The sequence below is a fragment of the Cicer arietinum genome, chromosome 5 (assembly GCF_000331145.2).
Source record: "Cicer arietinum cultivar CDC Frontier isolate Library 1 chromosome 5, Cicar.CDCFrontier_v2.0, whole genome shotgun sequence".
NCBI lineage: Eukaryota > Viridiplantae > Streptophyta > Magnoliopsida > Fabales > Fabaceae > Cicer > Cicer arietinum.
Genome location: NC_021164.2, coordinates 67770218 through 67784458, shown reverse-complemented (window position 1 = coordinate 67784458; position 14241 = coordinate 67770218). Strand labels below are relative to the sequence as shown.

General features: G+C 28.6%; 1 protein-coding gene across 1 annotated transcript; it reads right to left on the bottom strand.

Moving 5' to 3' along the window:
* Positions 1 to 12175: 12175 nt before the first annotated feature.
* On the bottom strand, positions 12176 to 14037 carry LOC101497871 (ethylene-responsive transcription factor CRF1-like). The gene has a single exon (XM_004502551.4). The coding sequence runs from the start codon at positions 13519 to 13521 to the stop codon at positions 12466 to 12468; it is 1056 nt and encodes a 351-aa protein (XP_004502608.1). The 5' UTR covers positions 13522 to 14037; the 3' UTR covers positions 12176 to 12465.
* Between the last annotated feature and the right edge of the window lie 204 nt (positions 14038 to 14241).

Below are 14241 nucleotides of genomic sequence, written 5' to 3'. Positions count from 1 at the left end.
TATCTCTATAATTCACTCAGTCTACTATACAGCATCGTAAATATTTTTCACGATCAATCATATAAAAGATAATTTTTTACGGGTCATTTATATAGAATAAATTTGCAAAATATATGTAATTTTGTGTGAACTTACATGCATGAGTGGTCTATAATATCCGTAATTCTTGTGTAATTTCCTATAAATTAGGATCGAAAGATATTTTGTACACGGAAGTGTGCACCATTTACACATGTATCTCATCTATGTATATTTTAAGGGTGATCTATAATATAGCAAAATATTTGCGCATCAACTAGTCGAGTGATCTCCCCCATTTGTGAAGGCCAAATGTGATGCCACCTCAAAAATGATGGTAGGTGGGGTCTTAGAGTCGTCATTAAAAACGTCAATGGATATACTCTAATTGGCACTATAGGGAATAAACGTTAATTGGTGTCGAAACCTTTGTTGTAACTTTACATAACTCTAGATTTAGTTTTGTCAAGAGGGATGGGAATTGAGTTGCGCATGGTGTAGATAAAATGGTCCATGTTAAATCCAACTTCACTTGGTTTGAAAATTTCCATGTTGTAATTAGGTCGAAACCTCCTTTTGATATGGGCTTCTCTAACTTTTAATCAATAAAGTTCTGATGTGATTTAATAATAATAATAATAATAATAATAATAATAATAATAATAATAATAATAATAATAATAATCGGTTGCATTTAAAAAGTGTGAAAAGGGATAAGGCGAAAATGATCACCATTCATCGTCTTTCCTGATGAGCATGCTACAAATCCTGATGATCGCCACGTAGATAATCACAAAATTGGAAAGGAAAGACAGAATGAGTTTGGGGCACAAAACGCTATATCCATTTCACGTGCATACCCATACGATTTGTCTTGCCATGCCATTACCATTTCATTCCATTAAGTCCCCAAAATTCTAATTTTAATTACAATTAAGTTCTTTCTTTTTTATTCGTAACATGTGATGGTCATCGAAGGAGATGATTTTGTGGGTCACAGATGTAACACAAGTCAGATTTGGACAGTTATCCGTACGATAAGGGCACGTGAGTCGTGATATTGGCATTCTTCTTCACTTCTTGTTCCGCTCGTAACTTAAATGTCATAACTATATGAATTTAATTTAATTGAGTAAAAATAATCAATTTATTTTCACCATTACATATGCATCTAAATATAATTTATCAATAAATGTTTTTTGAGATTTAATAGTTATATACAGTCAATATAAATAATTTTACATTGATGATTAATTTAAACGATTAAATAATAGTTATTAGTCAATATTTCATAAATGTATTATAACGTATAGTCTTCTTTTGTAGCTTTAACAAATTCATATCTAAATCATACCAAGAAGTGAGAAACAAAATTCAAACATAAATCCAAACAAGTGTTAAATTATATGATTTTTTTGATTGAATATCTTTTGCATGTAATTGTTGAAATTAATTCCTTAAACCGAGTAAGATTATTAAAAAAATTTCAATCAAGATATTTAAACACAGATGCATTTTAGGATTTTATTAGAATTAAAAACCTCTAGTAAAGAGGAAAATACATATGTCATTTCACTCAAATATCCTTGGGTTGATATAATTTATTAACTAGAAAATAAATAAAACACTTTAAGAATAATAAAGTATAATGCATACTGATCATATTTGTCTATTATGAAAACATAACTTTTTAATACATATTTGGTTAGTTAGTTAGTTACGCTAGTTAATTAATTATTCTATATTAGTTAGTTATTTTTTAATTCACTATACAATTCTATATAACAATTGTTGTAATTCATTTTATCAATAATATTCAATTTATTTCTTATCAATAATTTAAATCAAAAATTATAATATTCAGTTCTATCGTTTGTAGAATAAAATATGCAAAATAAATTTTATCTTTAAAATTAATTTATTTAAATTTATAGTTAGAATTTGTAGTTTTTAATTTTCTGTATACAGAAATTTATACTTTCATGATAATTAGTCATATTATTTCTTCAACTTTAAATTTTGATCGAGTCAGATTCTTAAACATGGACTAACCAATCTTGATGATGTAAAGGTTAATTGAGACGGAGTCTAAGTGGAACCATAACACATGCTTAATTTGATTAAAAATTTGTTGTTGGGAATTATCATAAAATTCGCGGTAAACAAAGTGATAAACATTGGAGGTTGACATTACGTTTCTACAGTTTTTATCAAGATGTACATTTTTAATAAACAAGAGGACTGATTTTTTCTTGTTATAATCATATGTATATTTGAGGCTTTTTGGCAGCACTTCTGTCATAATATTCATGCTACTACTGTTAGCAAAATATTTGTTCTAGCACGTATTGTGATTAAATCTTGAGCCTAATTAATATATTTATTTTTGCTGTTGAATATTTTATTTTGGGCTGGTCTAAGGCCCAAGTTGCTAAAGGAAAGACTACAGACCTTCTAAAAAAGCTATTGTTCAAAATTTTAAAATTTAATTACGAAATTCTACATCTAAAAAAATATAAAATAAAATTATAATAATTAATATTAAAAGGCTTCCTTATTTTTTTATCTCCGGAAAAAGGGTGAATCTATAGTTTAACTTGGATATTATTATAATACTTGTTAACAAGACATGATAATCACTAGTGGAAGAAATATTGAACTAGGGGGGGCCCAAAAAGCATGTCACAAGTTGGGGATAGGTACACTAGAGGCGAAAGACAAAGCTGCGCAATGTCTTTGTTCAATAAATTCAAGAACCCCACAAGCTACACCTATAGAATACTCATAGACTCAATTCATACGCACCCCATTTTTCATACACCTCCTACATCTCGTTAATTACATAGTAGTATAAAATTATTGTTGATTCAATTTAAATTAGTATTTAATTATATAATAGAATTAATTATAATTTTGATAGTGTATTAAAGATGATGGAAAAAATTGGTGTATAAATATGATTACCGTTATATGTGCAAGTTGCGGTTGTAGTATTTTGGTGATGCGATCTTTTATCTTTAACAAAAGGCTGCAACTTGCTCGTGTTTTGACTACAGCTGCAAATTAACAAGTGGCATCACATGTCACACAGACAAACCATTTTTACTGTGACTGACAAACATTGATTTTGCTAAAATTCAAATAAATACAAGTGGGAGTATTTGATGAAATAGACTCTACATTACTCTTTCTAATTTATGCGATCAATGCTTTGTCTTTTCTTTTCCCCGTCGTTATCATAATATATTTTCTTCTGTTTTTAGGCACAAAGCTATTTATTGTCTAAGATATAGTAGCTCTTCTACTTTTTCTGTTTCAAATTAATTTCTCAAAATTTACAAATTATTAATACAAACTATCAAATCAAACTAAATTCAGCATGAAAGAATCTTTGAAATCACGTCCAATCACTCTCAACACACAATTTTGATTTTCTTACTGTTATAAAGCTATAAAATATAGTACCATCACACAAAATCTATTACACTAATGAAATAAATGACTTTTTATTTTAGACACAAAATTTTAATAATTTACAGTATTGTTAGGACTTATGATTCTCATAAGTCAATTATAAAAATAAAACATATATTATGTGTTTAAACATGATAAATAATAAAGAGTTTCTATGATATAATTATAAATTAAAATATTTTAATATATTGTTTTCTAAATTAATAAATTAATAATTATTTTTATGAATTAAAAAATTATTTATCAACTTTTTTATTTAAGGAAATACTATTTCATAAAGAAAAACTTGGTTTCATTATTTATAAGTATTATATCAATTTTTTTATATTATATTGTATTAATTATTAAATATATATTATTATGAGTAATAAAAATTTAGAAAAAATAAATTTTATTTCACGGACACTTTTATTAATAATATAGTATATTTAATTATAATAATTTATTTTCTTCTAAAATATTTATTTAACTATTAATTTAAAATTAAATATTTTGGTAGAATTTTTCTAAATAATATAATATGTTAATGATATCTAATTTCTATTGTCCTACTAGAAAGTCACTGCCATGTGAAATTGACAAATACTCTGATTTTGCTTTTATTACTTCACATCTTTATGCACAAATTTCAAATGCTCTGCATTTTACCTTTAATACTTTAACATCTTTAGGCCTAAAATTGACATCTTAAGGGACACGAATCAAATTAAGGCAGTGTGTTGAAGCTTATGGAACTTATTATGGTTTTGAATTATATTACTTGCTCTTCAGACTTTGTCTGGATAATTAGCTTGGACATTCCTACGCCCAAGTTGGTAATAAAAGACAGGAACAGTAATCATAGGGTGAACCAACTACCAGAATTATGATCCTTAATGGACAATATGAGCAAGTTCCAGAGTTGATGTTACAAAATTAATTTAATACCAAAAACGTCCCAATCCTTTTATTGATTCGTAAATGTGGTAGACAGAATGTAATTATTGCCCCAACAATTCTACATAACAATAGAAGCAACATATGGAGATTGGTGAAAGAGTTGTTCAAAATCTGGTGAACAAGGTGTAAATTGATCAAGTAATTTCTGAATTTTATAATAGCACGTGATGAAAGATGATAGGAGTATCGTGAATGTGTGACAAGAAAAAAGTCCATACATATTCAATATTGCATTAAATACTTAAATAGAGTCACACTGCTTCCAATAATCAGTTGCAATCATGAAGTAATTATTTCAAACAGCTCCTTTTCCCCCCAACCATGGCTTAGTGATACTCCCTCCGACTTAACATTTTTGTCACCGGGGACACTTAAACAAGTCTCACAAAAAACAAACATTTTTTTTTTAAATAGATCTTCAAATTAAAATAATGATTTAATATTTTTTTTGACAACTCATTTCAATAACTAACGCAATTTAAATTAATATATATATATATATATATATATATATATATATTTGATTACATTCATAGGATAATTAATAAATAAAAATAGTTATTTTTTAAAAGAAATAACTATAAATAGTTATCGTATTTAAATCATATAATCTATTAAATACAATTAATTACAATTTTGAATATCATTTGTATGTATTGATATGATGTATTTTGGGGTATGAAAAGGCAAAAGCTTTAGAGTTTAGCGAACAATGCGTTGATGGCCATATTTTGAGAAGACATCACATGGAATGGGACAGTGATGAGATGATGAACATAAGTATATCAACAGCTTGATTTCCCCTTTTACCAACCGGCAACCACAATACAAAATATAGCCCAATTTCTTCATTACCATTCACAATGCTTCCAAACACCTTTCCATTATGTCCACACATACAACCAGCCTCATGTCAAATTTCACCACCAATGCCTTTTATTTCGACTCTGCATGGGCATATGGACCCCATTTCGCAACTTTTACAAGAGGAATCAAATTTGTTTATTAAAAATCAAATGATCAATATATATTGGAATATCAAAATTAAGATCAGAATTGACACTGAAAATGACTGTTTTTACATCAAAATGAACAATTATATTAGTCTTTTTCCTAACAAATTTTCGTTTTATCTTGAGAAAACGATTAAAGGCATCAACTAAATTTTTGATTCCATAGAAAAAACAATATTGGTGAAACCCAACTCAATTTTTCATTCCATAATAGTAAAGAGTGTCATAGTATTACCAACTTTTATTGAAACAATCGGTTGTCCCTAAATAATTTTGACTCTGATAAAAAGACATGATTCATCTCGTATACAAATGTCAATTCATATCTTCTTACGCACTGATGTGAAGCAAACATCAATATCGCATTTTATAAATCCCATAGGTGAGGACTGTCATCAAGGCCCTACATCTGACGTGCGAGTCACCACCTTTGGGCCATCGCACACTCGAGTGACACTTCACCCATCCAATATATTTTTACCTCGAAAAACTATATCAACAAGCTATTCATCCTGACGGTCCCACAAAATAAAGTTCATACTCCTCCACAAACTCCACAACATCATGGCGAATACATTACTCTTCTCCTTAGACAAGCAACTTAATAACTTCAATATAATCTCTCTAAGTGCATACTTAGACTGCAACAAAGGATCAACTGAGTCCCACAAGCCAGTCTCCCGCCAAATTGTGCTACTCTTCCTACAAAAGAGTATGATATCATCAATTGTATTTCCTTCTCTATTACACCACAAATACACATTCACCCCCTGAACCCCTTTGTCACATAATCTAGCTCGCGTTGGAACACAATTGTGTGTGTCCCGCAATATAAAGTTCTTCACATTTGGAGCTATCGTCAAACTCTACATCTGGTTTCAATCACCATCTACTTTCAACTATGAGTTATCTATCAAGTTTGTCATGCGTAAAACGATGGACAAACCTGATCCTATAGAGGCCATGTTGATCTAGTCTCCAAACACGTTAATCATGCATAACAACATCAAACAAGGGAGTCCTTAAGGCATCATTTACAAATTAAGGAGATAAATATTGGTGTAGAGTATTCACATTCCACCTCTTTTGATTGGTTATCAATAGATTATGCACCTTCAGAGATTGGTCTATAGGAATAACACTAAAAGGTTGAGGAAATTGATATTTAGATAACCAATAGTCACTAAAGACAATAATGTGGTTTCCATTATCTATTGATCATCAGATACCTTGCTTAAAAACATGTTTTGCCTCAAATAAATTTGCAACACATAGCTTGAGTTATTCCCTTTGTTCGAGTCCAATAAGTTGCGACGAGGAAAATAATGAGCTTATAAAGTTGAACTATAAGAGAATCTAGATGCATTAACATATATCAAACTTATTTACCCAACAAAAAAAATATTAAAGTGTATATTATAGACTTTTGAAGCCCATCCCTCCTTCCTTCTTTGCCATGACCAACTTGTCCCACCACATCCATTTAATACTTTTACTCTGCATGCAACCTTTACCCCACTCCTCTTTCCTTCTCTTTGTTGGTTTGGTTCAAATAAGATTAACCAACTTGTTTGATCTTTTCCAATACTACTATATACTCCATATATTGAGTATAGAATCACAGTACTCTCTCTGGTTACAATTATATGCAAAAATTTGACATCAAATCTCAATCACTATTATAAAGAAAAGTCATAATTGAAATGTTTACAAACATTGCGTTAACATAATTAAAAAATTACAAAGTGAAACAATAGATGTAAGAGAAAGAATTGATAGTCATTCATAGTATGTATTGTAAATTTGGTTGGATGAAATATTTATCTTTGAATGTTGTCAAACTAATTGCAGTATGGTATATACTTGTTGAATGACATTCTAAATAATATTTGATGATAATTGTTTCATGAGGGAAGATATGAGATTAAAACTTGAAACCACACACATGAACTAATTTTTATATTTTTTCATTTGTTTGTATCACTAATGTATTTTTATGTGAATGATTACTTGTGTTATTAAATATTAATTAATGAATTTGTGAGCCTTGGGTTCCCAAAGGGCCAATCAACAAAACCTTTAATTTTCGCAATATGTTGTAACTTGCCGTAGAGTATATGACAAATATGATTTAGTGAGTAAGAAAGCTTAAACGAAATGTTTAATGTAGTGACTTAATGAGATTATGTAATAAAATAAAATGGAAAGAATGGAATTTTTTTTTTGGGAATAAATTGAGAATTTGATTAGTACTAAAATAAAAATATTGCTTAGGAGTTGCGACACAATGATTAGGCGGAGCTTATCCCTTAATGTCCCCTTTTGTATAGATGTTGTTCCCCTGCCCCATCTCTGTATATTTGCACACACACTCACACATGTCACACATATTGTTGGAGTAAGAGTGAAGCAAATAAGTACTAGGATCATTTGATGCTCAGAGTGTCACAAGACATGGTCTCTCTCCAACCACGCTTGCCATTCTAACCATGACATAGACGCTACTTACTTTTTTGGTAAATATAGATACTACTTCTCTCTACAGCCATAATATAAATTCTTTCTTTTCAAATTGCGTAAGGGATATTTCCTGCCGAATAGATAAAAAGGAGGCTTGTTGTACCAAAAATATATTCCTTATAGTATTATTATTCTCTACGTGCTTAACTTAAAACAAGTTGACATAAAAACTCAAACATTCATAAAGTGGAAGTGTTCAACAATCTTTTTTTGGGGAAGAAAGTACGTTTAAAAGATGCGGTGGGTGTCAACATAACTACTCCTTCTGAATTTATAATATTTTCATCCTAAATATAAGAAATTCATAAATATTATGATTAAGCATCGTATTAATAAGTGCGAAAATATTTTAATCAATGTTATTTTAGGAGTAAACTTTTCAAATTACCACATTAAAATGACTTTGCATGAATTTTAATTTTTGATAACTTAGTTGGTACCTTAGTTTGATTAGGTATTTGCAGTAAAATCAATTTAAAACTTAAATATAATTAAAAATAATTAAATATAAGAAATGAGATGTTAACGAATATTGAATAATGGATACATACACAACAAATCTTAGAGTATTAATTCGTTAAGTATAACTCAAACGACAAGTACTAATAGTATTATTAGATTAAATATGATCTCATATGGATTTAAACTCGTACAAAATTATTTACCATTTATTTTATGATCTTCTTGTTTATATGTAGCACTAGAGGGAATTGATAATTAATGCATAATATTAATAAAGAGTTCTGATGGGGTAAATAAAGATAAATAAATATCAAATAGATTAATGTTAATGTACTGATAGTATAATTTTTTTCTTTAAAAAGTAGTGTAGTTTTTTTTTTTTTTTTATAAGCAGATATAATTAAATCACATTATTATCCCGAGACATATCTACACTATGATGTGTGATTAAATACATTTATATAATAATTTTGCTTAAGTATATATCTAAAGACATGTCTACACTATTTGATTTTATTTATGATATAAGACATGTATACACTCTTTTTTTTGTTATATTATATATATATATATATATATATATATATATATATATATATATATATATATATATATATGATTATGATTATTTACTATATATATTTATCCGTAATTATGGAAAATCAATTTAGGAAAAAAAAATCACTTTTGTAATTATCTAAACCAATCAAATATTTAACATAAAATTATATAAATAATTAACTAATCAATTATTATATCAATTATTAATTTTCAAATTGTCCAGTAAATGGAATTTAAATATGTAGTTTCATGTATCTTTGATATGTTAAAAGCATAAATTCGAATGCATTTTTCTCTAATTAGTAAGGATTCAATTTTAGATGCAAGTTTTAAAGAAAATATAAAAAATTATTAATTTTGGTATTTTTTGCCAATTATTATTATTATTTTGATTAATTTATCAATTATTATTGAACCCTTTAATTTTTGATAAAATAAGTGTGTACACTCATACATTTCATAAATATTTTAAAAGAGAAAAAATTAGAAAATAATGTGATAATTATAATATGTTAATGATCCGATAGATAGAGAAAAAATAAAATATTCAATGAAAGTTTAAAACTTATGGATGTATAAATATAATTGCTCTTAATATTCATTCATAAACAATCGTAACTCACTCGCAATCAACCATTGAAAGCAACGGCGGACACATACTAGGAATCTTCAACTGTGTCAATCTCAAGCTCCCCTTTTTGTCTTCTACCTAAGGTTTTTTTCTCCACGTACAAGTACTCATTCTGATTTTCTGGTAGACGACCAATAGTAGTATCTTTTATTAAAAAAAATTCTTGTTAATGGATTTCTTTTATGTTTCTCCTCCACAGATTAATCATTCTTACTTTAGGCTCGGCATACCATGAAACACATGGTACATCAATGGTTACTAGGTCTATGTTGTTGGATGTTCAAACTTTTTAAATTATTAACGGTCAAGAACTCAAGATTGAAGGTTACTTAAAACCGGTAAATACTTTATTAAATATTAACTCAATTAATAATTATTAAAATTATAAAACTTACCGTGATATTTTGTTTTGAATTTGAAACATCAGAGTTATAAGTAAATTTTTAATAATATTTTTGTCATTTCATCAATAAAAAAAACCAATAATCACAACATAGAGACAAAAGGTGAAATTTTACGTAAGATTTTTTCAAAATTAAGAATAACATTTTATAGAATTTTATATTTTTAAATCAAAAATATTAATTATAGTTGATGTAATTTTTGTTAACTATAGACAGCAACAGAGCATGATCAATTTCTTTAGGTATGCCACAATGGTAAAGTAATGCACCCTTTTTTATTATTGGGAATACGGAAAGAAAAAGATAACAAAAAAATCAGAGTTTATCGAAGGTTATTCATTCCTTAATCATCAGTAGGCAAGCTAGAGAGAAAAAAAATCCAATTTTTAAAATTTAGATACGAAGCAGTTAATAATTTAAGAAAAAATGTTTGGCATATATTTATAGATGTGTATATACTTTAAGAAATAAATGTAAAATTAAATAAGATAAAAACACGTATATGATAGATATAATATGTGGATGATATAATTAGGAAATAAGAAATAAAAATAAAAAATAAGATGTTAAATGAATGTATCAAAATTAAGAGCGTATATATATTATTGTTGTAAATTTAACCGATCAATCAACCTAAGTGTTACTTCGTCTCAAGTTATGCATAATATGATTAACCAAAGGAGTATAGAGATGTATATAAGTACAAATCAAAATAAATTAAATCGAGTTAGATTTTGTAAAATTCAAATTTTATTTATAAAAAAAATTAAGGTTTAAATTGAATTTGTTATATTTTATAAATTTATATTTTCATATTTAAGTACAATTTTTTTGAAATTCTAGTGTGACTTCTTCGTCTATTTAAATATTCATTTCATATTAATTTTTTAAATAAGTAATTTAACATATTTTTAAATAACTAATAATTTAGTAAATTAATGAGATTAAACTCAATTTTAATATGTTATTAGACATTTTAAAGAATTTAACTTTATATAACATCCATTAAATACTATTTTATAATAATATTATTAATTTGTAAAAAATTGATGTAGAGGGTAATAATGTTAAGATGTGTCATTAGGATGACACGTGTTATGAATGATAACAGGAGAAATTTTTTATTAAAAAAAATAATATTTGAACTTTAAAACATAAGTTCAAAGACAAAAGTTTTATATTTGAATCATTAATATATTTAAAGATATATATTAAGATTCTTAAATTACATAAGAAGATAACAAATAACAAATGAATGATTCAATTAAAAAAAGTACATTTTAAAATAACAATGACAGTAATTTAATTATATTTACTTAAATAGCAACTTGATAGGACCAAATTGTAGGTTATAAGTATTTTGATATTTTTAAGTATATGAGATTCTTAAAAAGTCTTCACTATGCCTTCTAAAAAAAGTATTGTCTGATGACTAGAATATGAAGTAGGCAAAACTATAAACGCTCTTTTGTCTATCTGACCTATTTCTAATTAAAAAGGAACCATCTTGAATTTACTTGATAGCTATTAAATAAGTGAAGTATTTCACCCGTAATTTTAAATATAAAATGGGACACTGCTTTTAAGTTTATACGGTACGGTATGATTCAGTATAGTAAGTCATTTGTTGTAGGAGATAATCTTTTTAGTTTTTGACTCCATTGTTGTATTATAGGATATATCAAAGCGTACAAAGCCAGAACATAGACCAAAATAAGTCTCGTGGACTTAAAAAGTCCAATCCCGACAACTAATACGCTCTTCTGCCGTTCAGCTTTTGATGTACAATATACACACGCACTTCTTTCTCTTTATACACTTTCTTTGCGGCATGCCATTCACCTAAAGCTTCCAACATTTTTTCTTACCACCGCGTGCACTAAATTAACGTTTTATAAACCTTAATTACTATTTTTCAAAATTAGAAATAACTAAATAAAGTCTTTATTTCACATTATTAATCACATAAACAAACAACAAACAATAACTTTTTTGCCGCTACCGCTTTGGACTCGACCGACCGACCGGCCACAACCGCAATCAGCGCATCCTCACCATTCACTCATTTGACATTAATTTCCCTATTTCTTCAACAAATTAAAATTGAATCACTTCAGATTGAAACAAAAAAATGTTAGTTGACAAAAAGAGAATATAATACAAAATTGCAATAAGCTCGAATAAAACTTCTGAACAATATACATTAGTACATCTCTCAACCATTCTAATTATTAAGCAAAAAAAACACTGTTACAAGTAGAATCTTAAACAAAACTTCACTCAACCATACATTCCTCCGTTAGCATTTTGTAAACAGAGTGTATCAAAACAAATAAACAATAATACTTAAATAAGCTGGTATTGATTTTAACTTTTTTTTTTTAATTAACCATTTTATTTTGTTTTTTTGGTAATAATTTCACCATAACAAAAATAAGACTTGTCAAAGCAAAACTAGAGGATCTGAAGATAACAAAATATCTTGAAAGAAATCATCCTCCACTTGGCAGAAAGATGATGAAGGAGAAGGTGAAGAAGGAAAACATGCTTTGTCAAAATCAATGAGTGAGTCAGCAAGAACAATGCTGTCGTTTAAATCATCACCACACAAAAACGGCGTAGTATTCTCCCCAAACATTTTACAGTTTTCTTCTTCAAACATCAAAGAAAACTCTGGAGTTTGGAAATTAAACACATCATCCCAAGTAGGCATATCCATTTGATAAAACTGCGCCGTTTCATCGAACAAATTAGTTTCACCTTCACACTCTCTGAAAACTTCTGAAACTTCACTTGTTTCTTCTGATTCTTGTGACTCGCCGGAGTTACAGTTACTACTCCGGAAATTAAGAACCGAAGTTGGAGATGAAACCGGAATACATTCGCCGGAGTCGTAACAATATCTAGAAGCTTGAGGTTCAGCTTCGGTTTCAGTTTCACCGTCGACGACGACCTTCATGACGGGTTTCACGGGGGAGGTTTCCTTCTGCGGCGGAGTTATGAAATTTGTTAAAGCGTCTGGTCCACGAAGCTTAATCGCGGCATTGTCGTAAACCATTGCAGCTTCTTCTGCGGTTTCGAAGGTTCCTAACCAAAGACGAACCCTCCGAGCAGGATCTCGAATCTCAGCCGCCCATTTACCCCATGGTCTCTGCCGAACACCGCGGAATTTTTTCCCGGTGGTGATAGCAGGAACTTTGGCAGGTCGTTTGACGGTGGATGTTTCTCCGGCGGGTCTTTTTCTGTTGACGGCGGGTTTGACGGTGGTTTCGATTTCGATACGGTTGATATAGCGTTTGGTTCTGTTTCGGAAGAAAGTTTGTTCTCCTTCTTCGTCGCTGGATGAGTCGGTTGCGTCTGGGTCGGTAACGGATATTCGTACAACTCTGGGTTCTACAGTTTTGTTGTTAACTGTTTTTGTTGTTTTGATGAGTTTTTTTGTGACAGTCTGATGCTCTGTGTATTTGCATAGGATACTCTTGTTATTGTTCTGTTCCATTGTGTTTATTGTTATGAGAAAGAAAACAGTGTTTTTTTATAAGGAACAAATAGGTCCGGTTTTGGAATTTAAAGTGAATCGTGTAGAAGAAGGTTAGAGCTTTAGGATGGGTACTCCAAAGGCTTTTTATGAAGAAAAATCTTCCAAAAAGAGACGAAAAGGTGAGGTTTTGAGAGGAAAAAGAGAAAGATAAAAGAAAGAAAAGGAAAGTAAATATTAAAAATGGAAGGGAGTAGAAATGGTAGAGAGTGAGAAGAATAAAGAGAAAAGAAGAGCTTTTAACATCATGGGGTGTGATTCTTTGTAGTGTTTTTGTTGAGGAGAGTTTCGTTGAAACTTCTTGAATGGAAAAAAAGAGTAAATCTTTGTGATTCAAAGTGAAAGAGGAGAATAGAAGGCAGAAATGGTATAGATTCTGTGAAATGAAGGGTGATATGTGTTGTTGGTGTCACTCAATGGGTAAAACAGACTAAGAACTTGGAGAGCAATAGTTTCAGTGTTTTCTGAGAGGACCAAAACCACTTAAATCGCCTTTTATAGGATTCAAACGCCGAAATGGGAAAGATTGAAAAATATCAGAATATATTAAATTCAATTTATAAATACTTTTTTGTTTTTTTAATCTTCTGCATTTAAATTATAATTTATTTATTTTTCATTAATTAGAATTATTATTTCTCTTAAAAAAAATAAGAGAAAAAGGAAAAAGAGTGGTGTTGA